The sequence below is a fragment of the Sminthopsis crassicaudata genome, chromosome 3, assembly GCF_048593235.1.
Source record: "Sminthopsis crassicaudata isolate SCR6 chromosome 3, ASM4859323v1, whole genome shotgun sequence".
Taxonomy (NCBI): domain Eukaryota; kingdom Metazoa; phylum Chordata; class Mammalia; order Dasyuromorphia; family Dasyuridae; genus Sminthopsis; species Sminthopsis crassicaudata.
In genome coordinates this window covers 487,657,806-487,680,276 of record NC_133619.1, presented here as the reverse complement: position 1 = coordinate 487,680,276, position 22,471 = coordinate 487,657,806, and the positions used below count along the sequence as shown (strand labels likewise).

Here is a 22,471-nt window from a genome sequence, read left to right as displayed (position 1 = left end):
TTTACTTAAGAAGCAAAAAAGGCTAGAGATCTTATGGATGTTTTGTTCTGTGCTTTAAAAAACTGTAGGTCATTAATGTTCATCTGAACTATTCTGGCAACTGTAGTTAAGTTTCTGTTTTCTATTCAAAAAATTTAACTAGGACAAAAGTTTGAAATGCTTAGCTTTTTTTTTCCGTCTTCCCCAATAGCAGTCAAGAGAGCGATGAAATGACAGACTTCCTTTAAAAAGAAAAAGCCAAATCTTTACTAACATGTCATAGGACCAATTTAACACTAGGTTGTGGATTATCATCATTTCAAATACTACTAAGTATCTTTGTCTCAAAAAGACTTAAGGTTGAAAAATGAATATCATACTTGTCCTTTACGACTGAAGTCTAAAACGGACCACTGAAAAGGAGAAATTGTTAAAGCACTCCAACTATGCTTTTATTTCAATTTTCCCACTGGGTGAAAGCAATTTATCTGCAGTGCACCCTGGAATGATGACTCTTGCCCCTGGAGAATCAATACACTTTGTATTATATTGTATGGTTATATTATAACACATGAAAAGAGTGTTTCTTGTGTCTTGCTGTGCAGGTTCAGAAGTGCAAATGCTTTTGGTTGTTTCTAAAATTAAAAAAAAATTCAAAAACCCATCTGCATGCCACTTAAAGATTTTTGAGGCCAGATTATCATAGACTAGCTCAAAAGCAAATGTACTCACAGGTTAAAAGTAAGGATGGAGTGGAATATGTCTAATTGCTTACTGGGCTAAACGGATAGGTTTTGTCCAGTTTAGGAATACGTGGCCATTTGGAGGGGATCTCAGCTAGATTTCAGCAGATAGAGAGATGGTCTGGAGTAAGGAAGCCCTGATGTCAAATCTGACCTCAGACACTTCCTAGCTGTAGAACTCTGGGCAAATCACTTAATCTCCATCTGCCTCAACTGCAAAAAAAAAAAAAAAAAAAAAAAAAAAAAAAAAAAAAAAAAAAAAAAAAAGATAATAGCACCTACCTCTCAGGGTTATTGTGAGGATCAAAAGAGACAATATTTGCACAGCACTTAGCACAGTGGCTGGCAGAGTAGGCATTATATAAATGCTTAAGAAATATGAATCTGTAGGCAGTGTGCAAACTAACTTGTAAATTCTGCTCAGGTTACAATGCCTTTGCCTGCTGGAACTGGACATCTTTGGGACTGACAGTCAGATTCTAGTTAATTTTATTCTATCAGAAAATGTTGCCTTTATGTCCACTACAACTCACAGTGTGTTAAGAACAGCAGGTATTACATAGGGAAACCCAGTCTCCTCTTCTTGATTTTATTTCTTCTCCCATCCTAGGACCTGTCTTTCTTCTGGTTCTTGCTTCAACTTCAATTTTATTTAAAAAAATTTTTTTTAGAAGAAAGGTTACTTTAAAACTCTTCAGAGAAGAGTGTGGAGAGAGAGACAGTGAACAATGTTAGACGGCTAAGTCATCCGATCTGGCTCTACCACTGCTGGACTTACTAGCCTTGCTTAACCGTCTTGTATCAATGAGAAGCAGGGGAGGTGCATGCATCTCAACTGTAGTGGTACCTGGCTGTTTTTCCCCATCAGAGTTTGCCTCTGATTTAGCAGCCCCCAGACTGCTGCTACTCCCATTAATCAACAGCAGGGGCACCTTACTTCCTCCCCCACTGTCTCCTCGCTCATGCAGGAGCTGCCGGACACTGCTGGGGGTGGTGGGAGTGCCAGGGGCGGTGTCAGGTGGGGATGACTTCCTTTCAAAAGTCTGTTGTTCTGCCTCCTGGTTGGCCCAGTTCTGCTCAGTCATTAAGATGTGATGGTGGTTGCCACCATAATACTTAGCCGGGGCTGCCTTACTGTGCTCCTCGGGAAGAGTGACCATTCTGAATTCTGTGGGTTGTGGAGGAGCCCCAGGGTAACCTGCAGTGGTTGCCTGGCCTAGGGAAGAGGCAGACTGAGTATAGTAAGGTGGGAATCCAACGGTGGGCGGGGCAGAATGGGAGGAAAGCAGAAGTGGGCCAATGCTGCTACATTTTGAGGGAACAATTTTGGCTTCGGGAGAATCTAGGTTATAATGGTTGGTCATACCCTGTTTAAGCTTTTTCCAGCCCAGGTGATAGATCTCCAGCATGTTGAGCAAGAGAGACACACAAGCCACCACTAACATGAAAATAATGAATATGGTCTTTTCTGTGGGCCTGGAGATAAAACAGTCCACAGTGTTGGGGCATGGCCACCGGTCACAACGGTATAGTGGCTTTAGCTCAAAACCATACAGGAAATACTGCCCCACAATGAAGCCCACTTCAAACAGAGTCTTGAAGATAATGTTAAAGACGTAGGTGCGTAGTAGGGCACCAGCTATCCGGACTTTGCCCCGATCATCTCGTATGGGAGATTTCTCTTTCTTTTCCATCCTGGCACCCTCATTTCTGGTGAGTGGTTCTTTATGGCTGTTGGGACCACTGAGTTCCCCCACTCCCTGCAGGTGGTTTTTCTTAAGCTGTTCTCCCTCTTTTTCCTTCTTTTTTTCTTCCATGCGTACAATGTGCAGCACGTGGCCCAGATAAATGAGGGTGGGTGTGGAGACGAATATGATCTGCAGGACCCAGAAGCGAATGTGGGAAATAGGAAAGGCCTTGTCGTAGCAGACATTTTCACAACCCGGTTGTTGAGTGTTACACGTAAAGTCTGACTGTTCATCTCCCCAGACTTCTTCTGCAGCTGCACCCAGCACCAGAATTCTGAAGATGAACAGAACAGTCAGCCAAACTTTGCCAATCACCGTAGAGTGTTCTTGTGCATTCTCTAATAGTCTCCCCAGAAAGCTCCAGTCACCCATTGCTTCAGATTCCTAACCTATAATGGGAACATGATCATTGTTATTAATAAACAAATTTTTATCAAATGAATAATTCACATTGTATTGAAAAATAGATATGTAAGATACCTATTGGATTAGTAATGCCAACCATGAGTGTGGCCAGGCTACAGCTTCTGTGGATTTTGTTTTAGAGGGACGTAGTCCCAAATTTCTAAATCCTGTATAGTAAGTACCATAGTAGTCATGTTCTGTTGGAACATGACTGTTCCCATTCACTATCTTATGCTAAGTTATGCAAGACTATGTTCAGGTTGGTTCAATATTAGGAAAACTATCAACATAATTAATCATATCAATAACTAAACCAAAAGAAACCATATGATTATCTCAATAGGTAATGAAAAAGTTTTTGACAAAATAAAACACCCAATTCCTATTAAAAACATTAGAGAACATAGGAATAAAAGAATCATTCCTTAAAATGATAACCATTATCTACCCTGAAACTACTGGCAAGCACTGACTGTAATGGGAATAAACTAGAAGCCCTTCCCGTAAGATCAGGGGTGAAACAAGCATGCTATCATAACCACTATTATTCAATATAGTACTAGAAATACAATAAAAGAAGAAAAAGAAATCAAAGGAGTTGGAATAGACAATGAGTAAATAAAACTATCACTATTTGCAGGTGATAATCGTGGTATAGTAGAGAATCCTAGAGTATGAATTTTAAAAATCATTTGATATAACAACTTTAGCAAAGTTTCAGGATATTAAAAAACCCACATAAATCATCAACATCCCTTTATATGACCAATAAAGCCCAGAATCAAGAGATAGAAATTCCATTTAAAATAACTGCAAATAATATAAAATACTTATGTTTGTCCAAGACAAACATAGGAATTATATAAATACAATTACAAAACACTTTTCATATAAATAAAGGCAATCTAAACAAATGGAAAAATATCAGTTGCTCATTACCAGGCCAAAATAATAAAAGCGACAATTCTACTTAAACTAATTTACCTATTCATTGCTATAACAATTAAATTACCAAAAAAAAACCAACTGAATTAAAAAAAGAAAACAACCAAATTCATCTGGAAGAACAGAAGATCAAGACTATTAAGGGAATCTATGAAAAAAATACAAAGAAAGGTAGCCTATTAATATCAGATCTCAAATTATACTATAAAGCTGTAGTCATAACTATCTGGTACTGGCTCAGAAGTAGAGTGATGGATCAGTGAAATAGACTTGGCACATAACACACAGTAGTAAATGACTATAATAACCTAGTGATTGATAAACACAAAGATTGCTGATTTTGGAACAAGAACTCACTATTTCATAAAAACTACTGGAAAAACTGGAAAACAATCAGACACAAGCTAGGTATAGATCAATATCTCACACCATATATTAAGATAAGATCAAAATGGGTGCATGATATGGACAGGAAAAGATGATAGTCTACTTGTCAGATTTATGGGAAAGAGAAAAATTCATAACCAAACAAAAGACAGCATTTTGAAATGCAAAACAAATAATTTTGATTATATCAAATTAAAAATATTTTGTACAACCAATGCAGCCAAGATTATTTTTTATTTTAAAAAATAATAATAGCCTTTTATTTTTCAAAATGCATGTAAAGATAGTTTTCAACATTCACTCTTGAAAAACCTTGTGCTCCAAATTTTTCTCTCTACCTTCTTCCCATCATCTTCCCCCAACAGCAAGTAATCCAATATAGATTAAACATGTGCAGTTCTTGTAAATGTATTTCCATATTTATCATGCTACACAAGAAAAATCAGATCAAAAAGGGGAAAAAATGAGAAAGAAAAAATGGTAGCTAGGCAAGCAAGCAAACAACAACAAAAATGAAAATACTATATATGTTGTAATTCACATTCACTCTCTATAGTTCTCTCTCTGAATGCAAATGGCTCTTTCCATCACTTCATTTCCCTAAATCATCTCACTGTTGAAAAGAACCAAGTCCACCATAATCTTCTTGTTGTTGTGTACAATGTTTTTTTGGTTTTAGTCACTTCATTTAGCTTCAATTGATGTAAGTCTCTCCAGGTTTTCTGAAATCAGCCTGATGATCATTTCTTATGGAACAAAAATATCCCATTACATTCAAATACCATAACTTCTCCAGTCATTTCCCAACAGATTGGCATCTACTCATTTTCTAGTTCCTTGCCACCACAAAAAGGACAGCTACAAACATTTTTGCATATATTGGGTCTTTTTCCTTTTTTTATGATCTCTTTGGGAATCAGACTCAGTAGAGACACTGCTAGATCAAATATAATGCACAGTTTGATAGCCTTTTGGGCATAGTTTAACATTATTCTCCAAAACAGTTGGATCAATTCAAAACTCTATCAACAATGTATTAGTTTTTCCCATCCAACATTTATCATTATCTTTTCCTGTCATCTTAGCCAATCTGAGAAGTGTTATGCGATACCTCAGAGTTGTCTTACTTTGCCTTTCTCTAATCAATAGTGATTTACAGCATTTTTTTCACATGATGAGAAATGACTTTAATTTCTTCAGCTGAATATTGTCTGTTTATTTCCTTTGACCATTTATCAATTGGGGAATGGCTTGTATTCTTATAAATTAGATTCATTTCTCTATATATTTTAGAAATAAGGTTTTATCAGAAACCTTGGATGTAAAATTCCCCCCAGTTTTCTGCTTTCCTTCTAATCTTGGCTGCATTGGTTTTGTTTGAACAAAAATATTTTTATTTAATATAATAAAAATTATCCATTTTGCATTTCATAATGTTCTCTAGTTCTTCTTTGGCCATTAATTCCTTTTTTCTCTTCAGATGTGGGAGGTAGATTATCCCTTGTTCTCCTTATTTGCATATAGTGTCGTTCTTTTTGTCTAAGTCATGAATCCATAGATTATCTAGATAGCTATGAATCCACAAATCATAGACCCTTTCTTGATATAGGATGTTAAGTGTTGATTAATGGGATATTATCCCTATCTTTGCATATGAAGAAGTGTTCTAACACTTCTGATGAGAGAAATGCAAATTAAAACAATTCTGAGATACAACCTCACACCTATCAGACTGGCCAATATGACAAAAAAAAAAAGAGGAAAATAATAAACATTGGAGAAGATGTGGGAAAACTGGGACAGTGCATTATTGACTGAATTATGGCTGTACAATAAGAAATTATGAACAGGAAGATTTTAGAAAAACCTGGAGAGACTTGTATGAACTGATGCAAAGTAAAAAGAACAGAAGCAGGAAAACATTGTACATAATATCAGCAACAATGTGTGATGACCAACTATGATTGACTCACCTCTTCTCAGCAAGACAATATTCCAAGATAAGTACAAAGGACTCATGAAGGAATCATAATCAGATAAAAGAACTGATGGACTTGAATGTAGATCAAAGCATATTTTTCGACTTAATTCTTTTTTGGGTTTTTCCCCTTATATGTTTTTTCTTCTTCCACATCTATGACTAACATGGAAATATGTTTTACATGATAGTATATATATATATATATATATATATATATATATATATATATATATATATATATATATATATATGTATATTTGTAATATAAAATTACCTACCATCTTCAGAAAAGGGAAGAAGAGGAGAAAAAGTTTCCAATTAAAAATCTTGTAAAAAATGTTAAATTTTTTGGACATATTATTGGGAAAAATAAAATACTCTTTAGAAAAGATTGTGAGCTCAAAAGATAGAACATATGCAAAGGTCAATGTAAACTTTAAAAGTGTTATATAATGTAAGTCACTATGACATGTAAAGAAATTCTAAAAGTTAAATGAAAATGTTCCATGATGGAAGATACAGTATAGTTCATAGAATCTTAGCAGTGGAAAAGACATTGGAGATGAAACTGCATAATAAAATAGAGCTGTCTATTCTAATGTGGGCAGGACTGGATTTCATTTTTATCTTCATATCCCCAGCATCTAGCACAGTCCTTAGTACATAGCAGAGGAGATGGTTAACAAATGCTTAATGAATTGAACTGAATTTTAGATGCATAAAAAAAATTTATCCAGCTTTATCAAGTTTTTCTCTTTCTTCTTTCACATTCCTTCCTGATGTGTTGGGGACATTTAAAATGGATTGCCCCATATAGCTGCCCTATACTAAAGCATTATTACTGGAGATAAGAATCATACAATCATTTTGGGAAGAAATTTGGAATTGTGCAAATAATGTGAAACGTCCATACTTTTGGACCACATTTCACTACTATACTTTTACCTCAAGGAGGCCATTGAGGAGAAGATAGTCTTCATATACCCCAAAATATTTATAGCAGCACTTTCAGTGATAGCAAAGATTGGGTAAGAGTTAAACATTGTTATTTAAATGTAATGAAATATTATTGTGCTATAAGAAATGATGAATATGAAGAATGAAGAGAAGTATGGACAAATCTACATGAACTGAGGCAGCGTTAAGTAAGCAAAACCCCCCAAAAAACCCAACCCAATATGCATCATAACTAAAACAGTGTAAAAGAAAATAACCACATTCATATATACACATACAAATCAAAAGTGAATGCTACAAAATTAAAAAGAACAAGCATGGATAAAAAGAATAGACAATAGATTATCTTCTCAACCCACCACTTAGCAGAGATAGGTGCTGTACATTATACTTTTTTGATTTATTGATTAGCTATTATGATTCTTTCCTCTTTTTAATTTTTTTCACTTAAAATAGTTTTTGTTATATTAGAAAGCTCTCTGGAATGGAATGGAGGAGGGATACTATGGGAAATCATGGTAACATAAAAAAATCAATAAAAACATTTTTACATTAATAAGGGAAACCAGATGTTTAAAGGAAATGTAAAGATGTTTCTCAGATTCTCCTTGGAGAGCCAAATAAAAATGGTTCTCAGTTTCATTATGCATCAAAAGACAACAAAAAAGTTTTCTTGGGACACTTTGCTGTCTTGCATTTTAATTCTTAATTTGAACATAGGGATAGAGCCTAGGAGGCAATGCTATATAATGACAGACAGCAGATCTCAGAACTCAAAACGTCAAGTTCGTGTCTTACTTTAGATACATGCTAGCTGTGGGATCCTCGACAGGTCACTTATCTTTTTACTGCTCTAGACAACCATCTTAAATTATACCTTGTGAAGAAGGTGCTGAGTTGTATTTTTCAAAAATAATTTTTAATTTTTTTCCTCAATTACATGTGAAAACAATTTTTAACTTTTCAAAAAAAGTTATGAGTTTCAAATTCTTTCCTTCCCTTTCCCTTCCCTGAAATGATAAGCAAGCCAATATAATTGATACATGTGCAATCACATAAAAATTTCCATTCATAATTTTGTATAAGAAAACACATAAAAATATAATGAAAAATAGCATGCTTCAGAATGAATTCCTGTGGAGTACATGCTTCATCATTAGTCCTTTGGGATTATCTTGGATCATTGTATTGCTGAGAATAGCTAAGTCATTCACAACTGATCACTGCTACAGTATTGTTCTGTTTCTGTTCAATTCATTTTGCATCAGTTCATGTAAGTCTTTCCAGATTTTCTCAAGACATCCTGACTCACATCATTAAAGAAAGTTTCCTCAATTAGGAGTTCTCTTTACCAATGAAATTTCAGGCCCAGCACTTCTCTCTCTGATTAACATGAACAAAACAATGAACCTGAAGATAGATAATTACAGCTTGTGTGCCAACAAATGTTACAGAAGATAAGAAAGAAAAATTCCATAAAGAACTCAAACCTTACAAATTAAATCAATATATATATATATATATATGCATATATATATATATTTAATATTCAATGTTAAAGTAAGCATAAGGGAGAACAGCAAAGATGATACTGGAAAATAAAAAGGACCTCAAGAGTTTACTTAAATCAATCCCTTCCTTTTAGCCTCGAAGAAACTGAGATCCAGGAAAGTTAAGTTATTTGCCTGAGGTAACACAGGAAATAAAAATCTGAGGCAGAACTTGTACTGTTGAATCCATCCTGTTTCACTGTGATCATGACCTTTTTTGAATGCTCACTTTAATAAAATATTCTAGGATTTCACCAAGATTTGAAATAGGTTTAGTTAACCTATGGTTTACAGACTCTACTCTCTTCTCCTTTTTCTTGAAAATTTAGACAAATATGCTCAAGTCCGGTAGCACCACTTCCACCCTACAGGATCTTTCCAAGATCTCAGATCTCTGATAATGATTTAGTAATCAGCCTCTGCTTTTTTTAGTATGTAGCCACAGTTAGTTTGAAATTGGTGACTTAGATTCACCAAGGATAGTAAGATATTATCTTATCTCCCATATCTAGAGTTAGAACTTCTTGTTAGCCAATTCTTTCAGTTGTATTCAGTTTCAAAGGTCATTCCTCTTGGCAAAGAAAAAGAGAGCACAGTAAGGGCTAAGTATCTTCATCTTCTCTCCATTAACCATTATTACTGTTCAGTCCACTGTAGGCAATAGTCCTTTATCCTTTTTGATCATCATCTTTCCTCTGATTTTGTTAACAAATTATTTGTTGTTGTTCCTAGCTTTCATTATTAGCCTAAATGGAACAGGGATTCCTTAATTACTCTAAGCCTTCTTATCTAGGACAGACTGCCTAAGTTGCATATATGTGCATCCCTTTCAGTCTTGTCCAACAGATTTTCATCTTTGCTTTCCTCACCTTCCTTTTCCCACAACTCCCATCAACCAGATTTCTCCAATTTTAAATCTTTTCCTATCTATTGACTCCTTCCCTATTGCACAAGAATATAGCCATGTCCTCAAAAAAAACCCTTATTTGATCTTACCATTTCTGCTATTTATAATTCTATACTTACCCTTCCTTTCTTTGCTAAACTCCTTGAAAAAGTTATCTATACTCAGTTTCCTTTCTCCTCACTCTCTTAAACTGATTATAATTTGATTTCTGATCTCATCATTCAACTGAAACTATCCTCTCAAAAATTACCAATGATTTATCTGTGTATGTATATCCCTTTTTGCAAGGTAATCAGTTAAGCTTAAGCGATTTATCTAGGATCACACATCTAATAAACACTAAGTATCTGAGATTAGATTAGATTAGGTTCTCTTAGTTCTAGCCTTTATTATCTTTTGTCTGGATTATTACAATTACCTTCTCATTAGCCTTCCCATTTCAAATATGTCCTCTCTAGTCCATCCTTCACACAGTTGGCAAAATAATTTTCTTACTGTGAAGGATTATCATGTTACTTGCTTATTTAGTTAAACTACATTGGTTCCCTATTATCTCTAGGTTCAAACATAACACCCTCTCTTTGGCATTTAAAGCTCTTCACAACCTGGCCTCTATCTTTCCAGTCTTGTTATACTTCTGTTATTCAGCATTTTCATCTTCCTGGTCTGTGCTTTACTTCCTGTCCCTTATGCATAGGATGCTCTTCCTCTTCCCTCTTGCCTTTTGATATCCCTGGCTTCTTTCAAGACACAGTTCAAATGTTACCTTCTGTAGGAAACCTTCCGGTCCCCGCAGCCATTTGAGTCTTTCCCTTTAAGATTTCCTTTGGTATACTCTGTTCGTATGGTGTATGTACCTGCTTATCTACATATTTTCTCCCCCATGATAATGTGATCTATTTGAGAACAGGGGCTGGTTTTTGGATTTTTTTTTTCTTGGCCTATCCTTGTATCATTAACATAGCACAGGGCACATAATATTAAAAAATGCTTGATGATTGATTCATTTCATATTCTGTTTACTGCAAGAGTACAGATCATGTCAAGCCACAATTTTCAAAGAAGTAAAATTCAGGTTGTTCAAAGAGCAATAGGGTAATGCATAATGGATTATATTATATTATATTATAGCATCTTGGCAAAGATGAACTGCATATAAGAAGTAGAGTTGAAGATAAAATTAATGACATGTAAGATGTTATTTGTGTTGTAGTGTGAGGACAACTGAAGGCCAGCCCACATACTGCACTGGTACATGTTAACAGACCTAGAAAAGGTCCTCCTTGCCTAGATCATGAAGAGACTCCAAATGGAGAAATTTTAATGAGGAAATATCAAAGGGCCAGTTATATAGGCATTTATAATTTAAAAGTTTCTCTACAATGACTATACAAAGACAAAACATGGTTAGTGATCCAATGAGATAAAATTTATAAAGCATTTAACACAGGACATAACAGTAGGGATCCTGATAAATGCTTATTCCTTTCCCTGTTTTCCTAGTGGAATACATTTATTATAAGGATACACAGGATAATTCAGGTATTCATTAAACCCCTGAGAGATGCTGGAAAAAGTCCAGGTCATCTGTCTTTATCAGTCATCATGAGCTTGGCTTCCTGCCCTCATATCCTCAGGGGGCATTAAGATTTTGAATGTCCAGGATGAACAGAAAATCACTAGGACATAGATCTTGCACTCTGACTGACCCCATGCTTCTTTGGTGCCGAGGGTTTTAATATCCTTTGGGAGGCAAGATGGAAAAATACCAGAGCATTCTCCTGAACTGACAAGGGTCTATTTTATTTCCCACGATGGCCTCATGTAAGGCACCCTAAGTAAGGTCTTAGGTGCTGAGAGAAACTTAAGACACAAAATCCCTCAGAGCTGTAGTAGTCCAAGGAAAAAAACGGTCCATACTTGTCACAGTGATGTTTGTGTACTATTATTCTCCATAGTTGTGAACAATAGTCACAAAGGATGAGAAAGTGATCTGGATTTTAATTTAGAACACTAATTAAGATAGTAAGAATCCACATATCATTAGATCACGGATACACTGAAATGTGTATAAGGTATTTGTGTTAGCTTGCCATTCAGAGACAAAAAGAGACAAGTCTCTGAACTTAAGGAGCTTACATTGTATGAGGGGATAAAGCTAGTGTTGGGTTGGGTTGCTGTCCTTCTTTCTTGAATAGAACCAAAATGACATCACTATGTTAAAGTTGAGTTGCAGTAACTTTGACTGATCAGATCAATACAGGTTCAGAATGTTCTGCCACAGGTGGGACACAAATAGTTCCTGTGAACATTCGGGATGGCTTCTCTAACTTTGCTCATTTCTGCTTTGCTTATGGAGCACAGCACCTTCTCTGATGAGGGCATGCCATGTTGGGTGGTCCTATTTCAGTGTCTCCCATATAATACAATCAATTCTAAAGTTCTTGAGAGATCTTGAGAGTGCCCTTTTATCACTTTATCTGACCACCTTGTGAGGCTTGTCCTGTGTGAGTTTTATAAAATATTATATAGTCTTTTTGCAAAGCATACATTTGGCGTTCAGTCAATTTGTCCAGTGTAACAGAGTTGTGCTCTCTGCAGTAGAAAGTCTGGCAGTTTGATTCGAAAAAGGAGTTTAGTGAACAATTAGGAACTATGCTCAAAAAGTTATCAAACTGTGCATACCCTTTGACCCAGCAGTGTTATTACTGGGCTTATATCCTAAAGAGATCTTAAAGAAGGGAAAGGGACTTGTATGTACACGAATGTTTGTGGCAGCCCTTTTTGTAGTGGCAAGATATTGGAAACTGAATGGATGTCCATCAGCTGGAGAATGGCTGAATAAACTATGGTATAGGAGTGTTATGGGATATTATTGTTTTGTAAGAAATGACCAGCAGAATGATTTCAGAAAGGCCTGGAGAGGCTTACATGAACTGATGCTGAGTGAAATGAGCAGAATTAGGTTTGACAGGCATATCACACTGAGGTTAGCACAATAGATCTGTAGACCTTCAATTTGGTAGTCAATCTAATCCCTCTCCTCTCCCATGCTTTCCTTCAGAGCCTCCCCAGCACTGAGTTAGTATACTGATATGTAAATATAAGGACTTGAGAAAGGAGAATATTCTGATCATTAACTGGGGGAAAGGCTTCATGGGAGAAGCAGCACCTAAGCTGAGCCGGGAGAGAGAATAAAAATTCTGAGAAGCAAAGACGAGGATGGACGATATGGGGAAAGGCTAAGTGAATATGAAGATGTGGGAGATGGCATGTTTTAAATTCAGTAGTCCAGCTTGGGTAGAAGTTAGAGATACTATGAAGAGTAATGTCAAACAAGGATGTAAATGTGGGTTGAAGTTAGACTGAAGCAGGACTAATATGAAACCACTGGAAATTTTTGAGAAGGAAATGGATTTGGTCAAATCTGTACTTTAAGAAGACTGTATTGACTTTTAGATGAAGAATGGGTTGAAGAAGTAAGAGAATGGAGTTGTGGATTTAGGAATAAATGCTAAATAATTTACTTTCATTTGATCCTTTTTTTATCCTAATATTTTAGCATAACAAAAAAGGAAAGGAAATTTACTGAAGCAACTGCTCTCAAATGTTTTTAAGAAAATCCTATCCAGAATCCACTGTATAACCTGTCAAATGCATTCTCTCTAAAATTAAATAATTTTTTATATTATGAAATATCAAAATACTTGGAAGAGATGTCCCCAGAATAAAATAAGGTATTTGTCAAGGAGAAATATCATGGCATAGTAGATAAAAAGCTGGTCTTGGAGCCTCTGATATGTACTGACTTGAGACCTTCTTAATGCTTTAGCAAAGAAGACTCTTGTGGAAAAGTTGCCAATATTCATTGGAAGCAGTTTCCTCAAACAAAAGTTCCATATAGCAATGAAATCACAGGTTTCATGTATCCCAATCTATTTCCCAGTCCCAAGCTATCAAAAATACTGGACCTAGATACTAGAAACTAGTAAGATATTTGGCTGCCTTGAGAAAACCATTGATTTGTGAAAATGGTGCATCTTGGTTGATCTCATTTGGTGAAATATGACCTATTTTTCATCATTAATGGAAAGGAAGAAAATCACAGAATAGGCTCAGTCTTATTCAACCTACCTTGCATATTTATGTCTGAGATGCAGCATTCTGAGTAAAATTCTTCCAAAACTATACATTTGGATTCCTTTAGAAAGTCTTTGCAAATAATGCCCCCGTCAAAAAGTCCTATAGCAAGAAACTCAGAGCACTAACTCAAGAAAATAGAGACGGGGCAGAGCAAATAGAGTACTGATTCTGAAGTCGGGAGGACCTGAGTTCGAATATAACCTCAGATACTTACTAGCTGTGTGACTCTGGGCAAGTCATTTAATACTATTGCCTACAAAGGGGGAAAAATGAAAAAGAAAACACAGAAACAATTCTTGTCTTTGCTTTTCAGGGAAAAATATTAGAAACCCCTGGATTTCAAATTGTATCAGCACAACCCCAAACCTAAACAATGTCTACTGGTGATTCCAACTTGAAATCTGTCAATTAATTCTTCTACCTCCGTGAAGAAGTTTTTGGAGAAGGGAATGAGTTTAATTAAAATATGTGAGAATATTCTTTGGGAATACATCAAAAAGTAGAAAGCATTGAGATTCTGAGCAAAATTAAGATATGTAGAGGGGTGTTGTTATCTATATTCCTGTTGTTTTTGTTTGTTATTCAGTCAGGTCTGATTCTTCATGACCACTTTTGGGATTTTCTTGGCAAAAAATACTGCAGTGATTTGCCATTTCTTTCTTCTCATTTTACAAATGAGGCAAATAGGGTTAAATGACTTGCTCAGGATCATACAAGTAGTAAATGTCTGAGGCCAGGTTTGAACTCACAAAGTTGAGTCTTCTTGACTTCAGGCCTGGCATTTCATCCACTGTAACCCTTTAGAGGTTCACTTAGTTCAAAATTTGTTATAAAATAAACACTTAATAGGATCTCTGCTGCACAGTGGTTAGAGAGCTGGATCTGGACTCAGGAAGACCTAAATTCAAATTTATCCATAACCACTAGCAATGTGACTCTGGAAAGGGCATTTAACCTCTGCCTCAGTTTCTACAACAGTAAAACAGTAGTATTTATTTTGCAGGGTTTTTGTAAACACCTAAATGATGCAATCTGCAGCATTTTAACTAGCAATCTTGGCTATGGGTCACGAAGCACAAATTGGACCTTTTAAATATGTTTTGTAATTTATAACATGTAAAGACTACCATAATAAAATTAAGACAATCATATCAACAGTTGAAGTTAAAATGTCTCATAGTTGGGTGTAATTAACAATTCCTTGTTAATATATAATTTAATGCATTATTTTGATTGTGGTGCATTCTTTGGTCTTCTAAATTTCAGTGCTCTGGGAAGAAGCTCAAGTTGCCCTTCCCTGATAGTAGCTTTAGCAGCTTATACAACTACACAAAGATAAGAGAATGCAGGACAAAATCAGAGAAATTTTTACCAGGGAGGTAACATCAACTAATCTATCCAGGAATATATATTAATTGCCTACTTTAAGTGTCAGGAGCTAGGGATACAAAGATGCGCAAAGACCTTTTTCTACAGTTCTTACAGACTTTAGAGGAAGGGGTTTCCTACACAAAAATCTATCTTATTAATTCTTATTCACAAAATATCTTTGATTAATTTTTCCCTGCCCTGTCACTGGAATCCAATCAGTGGTTGTTAAGTCAACTCAGCAAGGAACATTCCCTTCAGCAGAGAATCTGAGTGTACCTTTAGCTCCATGGGAAATGCTCCATTTTGTCAAATAAGGAGTCCCCCTGGCTGCCTGTGGTACACTCTTCTCCTAGTTAAATATTTGCTGTCCCAGCAAATCAAACTGGAGTGCTGTTGGCACGTTTGCCCATATCCCCAATTCTGGACAGTTCTCAGGAGACCTCTCTGAGAGGAGACTCAAACACTCCATCTGAGTGCTTCCTCTAGTGCCTTTCATTAAAAAAAAATTCCACACAGAATAGTTCTTAATGACTTCCACAGTGCCATGCAAAAGGTCACAGCAAAATCCATTCAATATAGTTCTTATATCCTAATTCCTCAGATTAACAATATTTTTTGGTGAGGGTCCATAATTGCCATAGCTGGAAATTATTCTTCCCCAAATACAAAATAATGCAGATTCAAATCAAATTTTCATAAGTTACCCCCCCATTTGCCTTGAAGTTTTTAAGTGCCTCTCACAATCCAAAATAATTAGGAAAGAATAAAATGAAAATAACATAAAAAGTTAACAATAGCAAAAAGAAATTTAAAAATACCCCCCCACACACATACACATACACATACACTCAAATTTTCATACTTGGGGAAAAAATCTTAACCAAGATAAGCTTCCAAAGCATCTAAGGAAACCTGGGGTTGACAAAGAAATCTTTTGCCTTCCCGTGGGAAAACATTCTATCCTGCAAAAAAATTTTTTTCATGTGTCTCTTCAGCATATGGGGGAACATAATTTCCTAATGGATCCCTGCCAATACATAGGACAATCCCATATGAATGTTGAGATTAAAATTTCTCCAGTGCATCCTTGAAAATGCATAGGGAACCTAAAATTCTCCAGCAGATCATTGCAAAACATTGAGTATCAAAATAGAAGTAGAGATCATTAGGACAAATTTGCTAGCTCAAAAAGAATCAGCCTAACTCAAAGAGAGTCTCCAGGATGTGACGCTTCCTAAAAAGATCTAAATTCTCTGGGTCAATTAAAAATCAACCCTTAATCTGGCAGAGCTCCCATAATGTATGTACTGTGACCCAGGGGCACTAAAAAGTATTTACATGGAAGCATTCTATAGCTTTTCTCATAGACAACAGAAAGGGAGAGGTTCATTCGTAAGAGTCCATCTTCCATTATTGTTCTGTAAGAAATGACCAACAGGATGATTTCAGAAAGGCCTGGAGAGACTCACATGAACTGATGCTGAGTGAAATGAGCAGGACCAGGAGATCGCTGTACACTTCAACAACAATACTCTATGATGATCAATTCTGATGGGCGTGGCCCTCTCCAACAATGAGATGAACCATATCAGTTACAATAGAGCAGTAATGAACTAATCCAGCTACACCCAGAACTCTGGGAGACGACTATGAACCACTACATAGAATTCCTAATCCCTCTATTTTTGTCCGCCTGCATTTTGGATTTCCTTCACAGGCTAATTGTATACTGTTTCAAAATCCAATTCTTTTTGTACAGCAAAACAACTGTTTGGACATGTATACATATATTGTATTAAATTTATACTTTCATGAATTGGTCAACCTGCCATGGGGGGAGGAGGGGAAAAATGAGAACAAAAGGTTTGGCAATTGTCAATGTTATAAAATTACCCATGCATATATCTGGTAAATAAAAACTATTATTAAAAAAAATGAAAAAGAAGAGTTCCTCTTCCTTGATTCTCCTTGAAAGGAATTCCTCAGCACTGATGATCAATCAGGAATTATTTCATCCCAGCAAAATACTTAAGTTTCAGTAAGAAGCAAGAGTGCCTCTGTTCATCCTTTCTACTGCAAAAGTGAAACAATCCTTGCATTTGAGCAGCTTGAATTCTATTTAAACAATGTGTATAAATATAAGAAGATACAAATGAAAATATACTCAAGGTGATTTTTTTTCTTTGGTGGAGGAGGGGAGGGGAAAGGAGCAGCTGGGAGAGATTCCTGTAAAAGGCTTGTTTGGAGCCTTGAAAGAAGATAGGGATTCTAAGATGTGGAGGGAATTATGTATAGGGATTATTGTGCATAATCACAGAGATGGAATGCCTCCTAAGAGGAACAGTAAGGAAGCTGGTTTGGCTGGATCACAGAGTATGGAAAAGGGGAGTGAAGTATATGTCTGTTAAGTGTGATTATGGATGGATCTATGATTTAAGAATATCAACTTGCCAACTCTGTAGAAAATGGATTAGAAAGAAAAAAGAATGAAGGCCATCAGGACGCCATTGCCATAATTCAGGAGAGAGGCAAAGAGAGCTTGAACTATAAACTGAGATAAAAGAGGTCCCTAACAAATAGGGAAATAATATGACTGAAGATCAGGAGACTTCATTTACAAGAAAATAAAGAGGTGAATTTTCTGGAAGGGAGCAGTTTGGGAAGCTGCAATAAAGTAGCAATGAGGTAGAAAAAAATTAAAAAGGTTTTAAGATCCAAGAAAAGGACTTTGGAACAGTTAGTGGCTTGTACATTGTAGGTGTTCAATGACTAAGCTTTATTTGATAAAATTTTTGTTGTTCAGTTATTTCAGTCATGTCTAGCTCTTCATGACCTCACCATTTGGGGTTTTCTTGATAAAGATACTGGAGTGATTTGCTATTTCCTTCTCCAGCTCATTTTTACAGATGATAAAACTGAGGCAAACAGGGTCAAGTGACTTGTCCAGGGTCACACAGCTAGTAAGTGTCTGAGGCTAGATTTGAACTTAGGAAGACTGGTCTTTCTGACTTTCGGTCTACCACTGCACTATTTAGCTGTCCTTGAAATAAAATTTAATGCTTAATAAATGTTTTTAAAATTAAATAACTAAACGGTTAGAAATCAAGTCCTTCACGGCTTACCCCTCTTTTAAAGTACAGTATATGATAGGGATATGCTTAGATATTAGACAAGAGAGAAGAAAGTCTGAAATAGAGATGATTATGTTGCAAAAGAATGGAGAAAATAAGGACTCAAGATCAGGTATAATTTGTACGAAACCTACACCAAAATATTTTGTACCTACATCTAATTAGGAATTCATTAAAAGCAAAATTACTCTTGGGCATACTCAAACAACATCTTTTCTCCTTGGTTAGATCCACTTAAACTTTTGAAGGTTAGGAGCCACAAAACTTTTTTTTTTTTAATGGCCCCTTATCTACCAAAATGATCAGCTAAGATTATTTAATATGATACTTAATTAAAGCATTACTGCTTCCAACTGACTGGCCCACATTATGTCTTGTCTCCTGTCTTCCTATCTAGAAGGGTCTACTTCCAGCTTTACCTTGAGATTTTTTTAAATTCTGAATTCAATACAGTTTTCTAATCTTGTTAGGTCCTGTAAGTTTTTTGTTTATGTGGTCTTTGTGAATCATATGCTGGTTTTGTAGAGCTTTACCAAGGGTGTATTGGGGCCAACTCCAATGGGTTTTAGAGAATGTTAAATTTTCAGTATGAACATCTATGCCTCAGAATTCAAACTGATATAAATCAAGGTTTGGTTTATTGTAATGTTGATTACCCTTTAGAAAAGTGATGGGGAAAATGTAAAGAATGCAGATGTTATATCTTGTGTGCATATTTTGGAGGGAGGAGGGAGGGAGCCACTTGTTAAACATTTATTCACCAGTACAATATTGGCTTCAAGAGATCTTTTCTATTATCTTTTACCCTCATACACTCTAGAGTGACTATATCTATAAATCCATGGAAAGATGCACAAATTACCTTGATGAGATTTAAAAAAAAAAAAAAGGCTAGTTTCAGGCATAACTATAACATCCTTCTTTCTCTTGCTACAATTTTTTCTTTTGTGCTTTTTTAAAAACCATTTATAAGAAAATTCTTTGGTAGGGATTATGTCTTACCAGTGTAACTGTATTCTTTTCCTCCTCCTCTTGTGCTCTTTGTTCTTCTACATTTTCATTTATTTATTTAATTTTTAAGTTGTGGAATAAAACAAACATTTCTATAACATAATGTAATAACAAAGGTGATCACATATGAAATTGTAAATCTAATATGTACATCTTGCTACTCCTTTTAAATATATAATAAAATTATCATGTAAATTTCTTTTTCTTTTCTTCCCTCCTCTCTCTCTCTCTCATGGAATATCTACTCTTATACTCTTAATCTTTCAGACATGAAAGAGATTAATTATGTCAAAATGTATTTTTCCATATACTACTCAAACACTAAAAATAATTTTAAGTAAATTTAAGTAAAATGTAAATGTTAAGTAAGTTTTAAGTAAAAAGTAAATATAAATTAAGTCCTATTTCACCTTCTTATATTTTCTTAGTACTTTCCTTAGTTTTTCATCTCTCAAATGAGGATAATAAACTCTTTGGTGGCAAGAATTTATTTTTAAATAGCAGTTAGTAGGAAAGCTATGTATAACAAAACTGTCAATTGACAAGAATTCAACTCACAACTGGCTGAATTATTTGTTTTTGTTTTTTTCTGTTTTCTATTTCTATGAAAAGGAGACAAATTGCAACAAAGCATGTTGATAGCAGGTTTTGTTTTAATAAGATAAAAACAACAAAAACAACTACAAAAACTAAACTATACATTTAGTACAATCTAATAACATTTAAGTCTATATCCACAATCTTGAAAATCAAAGTTGATTTTCTAAGTGATAAACCTGAGAAAAATTTTGAATCATGGAAAAATGTGTGTGTGTGTGTGTGTGTGTGTGTGTGTGTGTGTGTGTGTGTGTGCAACTAAGGCAAGGAAATGTACTTATACATTCCAGGAATATTTCTAATATAAAAGGGTTTTGTGTTTTACAATATTTCTTTCCATATGTTAAAGGATCTATATTCTCATCAATATGGGTACTCTCTCCAATAATAACAATCAAATAGCTAACATTTACATACTTCTTATTTTGTGCCTGATACTGTGCTGAACTTTAATATTATTATTTCATTTGATCCTCAAAACAACCCTGGGATGAAGGTGTTATTAAACCCCATTTATTAGATGAGGAAACTAAGGTTAAGTTATTTATCCAGGGTGATACAACTAGTAATCATCTGAGGCTTGATTTGAACTCAAAACTTCCAGACTCTAGACTTAGCATTCTAATCACTGCTTCACCAGCTGCTATGCACCTGTTCTTTCTCATCTTATGAGACTTTTGGTTCATGTCCTCCCACCAGCCTTCTATAGGGGATTCAACCAACAATCCAGAGCCATTCTCTAGATTTCTTTATACTGCATATTTGCTACAGGAGCACATCCTTCCATCCTTCATTGTTTAGCCTTGTGTCTTTTTCCAAGACCCTTTCCCCCTCTCCCTTTTCCTACTACATCTCTCTTTTTCTCTCATGATTCTTTGAGAAACCTCATCCCCCAAACATTCCATTTAATCAAAATTTAAAATAAAAAATGTTAACATAGAGAATTATTGTTGCCATAACTTTCTGGGATTTTTGAGTAAGTTCTCAAAGAAAAATGTTACCAAGAAAAAAACCCCACTTATTTCTAGAGTATAAAAAAGATAAAAATTCTTTCTGCCCCAGTTTATATAAGAAAAAATTGTCCTATCTATGAATCTCAGAAACATCCTAAAGAACACCATATGAAAGTTAATAAATAGTTAATTAAACAGTGGATAGAGCTCCAAGCCTGGAATGGGGACAATTTGAGTTAAAATCTGGTCTCAGATGTGTACTTGTTAGGTAATTCTGGGAAAGGCACTTAACTCTGCATGCCTCAGTTTCCTGATCTATAAAATGAGCTGAAAAAGGAAATGGCAAACTACTCCACTTTTGCCAAGAAAACCCCAAATGAAGTTATGAGGAGTTGGATATGACTGAGACAAATGAACAAAAAGCTTATGCCATGCTTAGGTTTCATTTTCTATAAGCCTCCTAATATGCATGAAGATGATTGAACATCCTCTCTGAGAAAGATTAGGTCCTTTGCTCTTTGAAATGTGACATCCCATGGTGAGTAGATAGCAAAAAGCCCTACTTTATTCCATGAAATGTAAGCATGACTCATAGAAAATATTTCAATAGTAACAGAAGGCAAAGTAGTTGGCCATTTTTCCAGGAATATCGGATAAATATGGGATCATAGAATCATTAATTTTAAAGTTTAAATCATAAATTTAAAAAACCTATGATTTTAAGATTAAATTTAAGTTTAAAGCTTTAAAAATTAGTTTTAAAGGGATCTTAGCAGTCTTTCATTTTATAGATAAGGAAACTGAGCTCTAGGGAAGTTAACGAACTTGCTACCTAAGATCATTCAGGTATTAAGTGAGAGCAGGAATTCAAATCCAAGTCCACTGATTACAGCTCCTGTGTTCTTTCCAGTTACTATTTCCCATCTACAAATAGCAATGGGTTTTATGGTTCTCTTTCCCAATTTGTTCCTTTCCCATTTCTTCCTGCTTTCATTCATTCCCTCCTATCTTCAAGTCTTCATCCTAATTACCTTTTTTTTTTTTTTACATTCTCTTTCAATCTTCCTCATCCTCATCATTCCATTACCACCTCCTTTCTTTGCTTCTTCCCTTTCATTCTATAGCATGTGTTTTAATCCTTCCCTTCCCACTCACAGAAATTTTGCAAGGAATCCTCTCTTTTGGTTTTTGAAAAGCCTTCGCCATCTTAGAGAGGAATGAATCTTCCTCATGTAGATTCCCAAACTCTATCGATGCTAGTAGGGTTGGGAGTTAAACCTTCTTACCTCTATTAAAGAGGCAAAATAAAGCCCTAAAATACTAGGTCACTAGGGTCTAAGATGAAGAAACACTCCTTCCCCAGTCCAGTCATCTATTATTATGGGACACCTGATAGCACTCAGGCAAGTACTTATGCAAACTACAGAGGCTTTGTGCTCTATCACCTTCAGGTCTGACCAGCTTACTCTTATATTTTGTAAGCTTTCAATGACTTCATCTGAAGCTTCAGGTAATGCTAAAAGAAAGCTGAAGAAGCAAGATAATTACTATATCACTGAAGTTAGAAAGATAATAAAACAGGCATAGTTTTTTTTTTAGGTTAAAAATGGTTGTCTTCTGGTCTGTATGAAAAGAAATAGGTTGGCATTTTACTTATGAGATA

The 22,471-nt window shown here is 35.2% G+C and overlaps 1 protein-coding gene across 2 annotated transcripts in view; it reads right to left on the bottom strand.

Annotated features, from left to right (window-relative positions):
- Positions 1 to 1,239: 1,239 nt before the first annotated feature.
- The window catches only part of GJA3 (gap junction protein alpha 3), a 33,041-nt gene continuing 11,809 nt past the window's right edge, over positions 1,240 to 22,471 (bottom strand). For both annotated transcript variants that reach the window (XM_074303701.1, XM_074303703.1), the window contains one exon: positions 1,240 to 2,859. In XM_074303701.1, coding sequence (XP_074159802.1) covers positions 1,454 to 2,842 — 1,389 coding nt within the window. In that variant the 5' untranslated portion in view covers positions 2,843 to 2,859 and the 3' untranslated portion in view covers positions 1,240 to 1,453. The remainder of the gene's footprint in view (positions 2,860 to 22,471) is intronic.